At 51.3% G+C, this 975-nt stretch overlaps 1 protein-coding gene across 1 annotated transcript; it reads left to right on the top strand.

Moving 5' to 3' along the window:
• Positions 1 to 327: 327 nt before the first annotated feature.
• Positions 328 to 717, top strand: LOC137364896 (histone H2A-like). The gene has a single exon (XM_068027791.1). It carries the CDS (start codon positions 328 to 330, stop codon positions 715 to 717), a length of 390 nt encoding a protein of 129 aa, XP_067883892.1.
• Positions 718 to 975: the final 258 nt, after the last annotated feature.

Below are 975 nucleotides of genomic sequence, written 5' to 3'. Positions count from 1 at the left end.
TTACATTTTTGATCTTTTCTGTGCCCTGCTGTTTTCTTAGTTGCCTCTTGCTCGAATGTTTTGTTGCAATATCTTTGGGTCCATGGTTATTTTGTTCGTCCTTGTTCTTTCCTGCTTTTTCTTTGCTTTTGATCGCTGCTCCCAAACGCCTCCAGTGCAGTCAAAACACAACTTGTCAGAAGTGGGATTGGAACCCACGCCTCCAGTGGAGACTGCCACTTGAACGCAGCGCCTTAAACCGCTCGGCCATCCAGACTGCCTTGCGCTGTGCAATTAATGCTAAGGAAATTATTCATTCCTTGTGAAAGTATTTGTGAGATTGTGGAAATGTCTGGAAGAGGAAAGACCGGCGGGAAAGCTCGGGCCAAGGCCAAGTCTCGCTCCTCCCGGGCTGGACTGCAGTTCCCGGTGGGCCGTGTTCACAGGCTCCTGAGAAAGGGTAACTATGCTGAGCGTGTGGGTGCCGGAGCCCCGGTCTATCTGGCTGCTGTGCTCGAGTATCTGACCGCTGAAATCCTCGAGCTGGCCGGGAACGCGGCCCGGGACAACAAGAAGACCTGCATCATCCCCAGACACCTGCAGCTGGCCGTCCGCAACGACGAGAAGCTCAACAAGCTGCTGGGAGGGGTGATCATCGCTCAGGGCGGGGTGCTGCCTAATATCCAGGCCGTGCTGCTGCCCAAGAAAACCAGCGCTCAGAGCTCCCAGAAAAAGTAAAGCGGCCAAAATGTTATCTAATAAACCAAAGGCTCTTTTCAGAGCCACCCACAGTCTCTGTGAAAGGACTAGCTACTGTCAGGAGGGAGTCAGTGATGGAGTTATTGTAACAGTGGATTGACCTGTTTCCCATCTGTCCAGGTGTGTTTTCAGTTCCCTCTCTGGATTTCGCTCTGTTTCTCTGCTCACACATCTCCCCCTCTAGTTAAGTGAAGAACTGAACTACAGGGTGTCAGAATCAACAATTTAATAAATCCC

Source organism: Heterodontus francisci, unplaced genomic scaffold (assembly GCF_036365525.1).
Source record: "Heterodontus francisci isolate sHetFra1 unplaced genomic scaffold, sHetFra1.hap1 HAP1_SCAFFOLD_337, whole genome shotgun sequence".
Classification (NCBI taxonomy): domain Eukaryota; kingdom Metazoa; phylum Chordata; class Chondrichthyes; order Heterodontiformes; family Heterodontidae; genus Heterodontus; species Heterodontus francisci.
Note: the sequence above shows the minus strand (reverse complement) of the source record. Positions and strands in the feature narration are given on the sequence as shown.

Excerpts from the sequence above, each read along its gene's own strand:
- LOC137364896 (XM_068027791.1), top strand. The coding sequence starts at position 328 with ATGTCTGGAAGAGGAAAGACCGGCGGGAAAGCTCGGGCCAAGGCCAAG.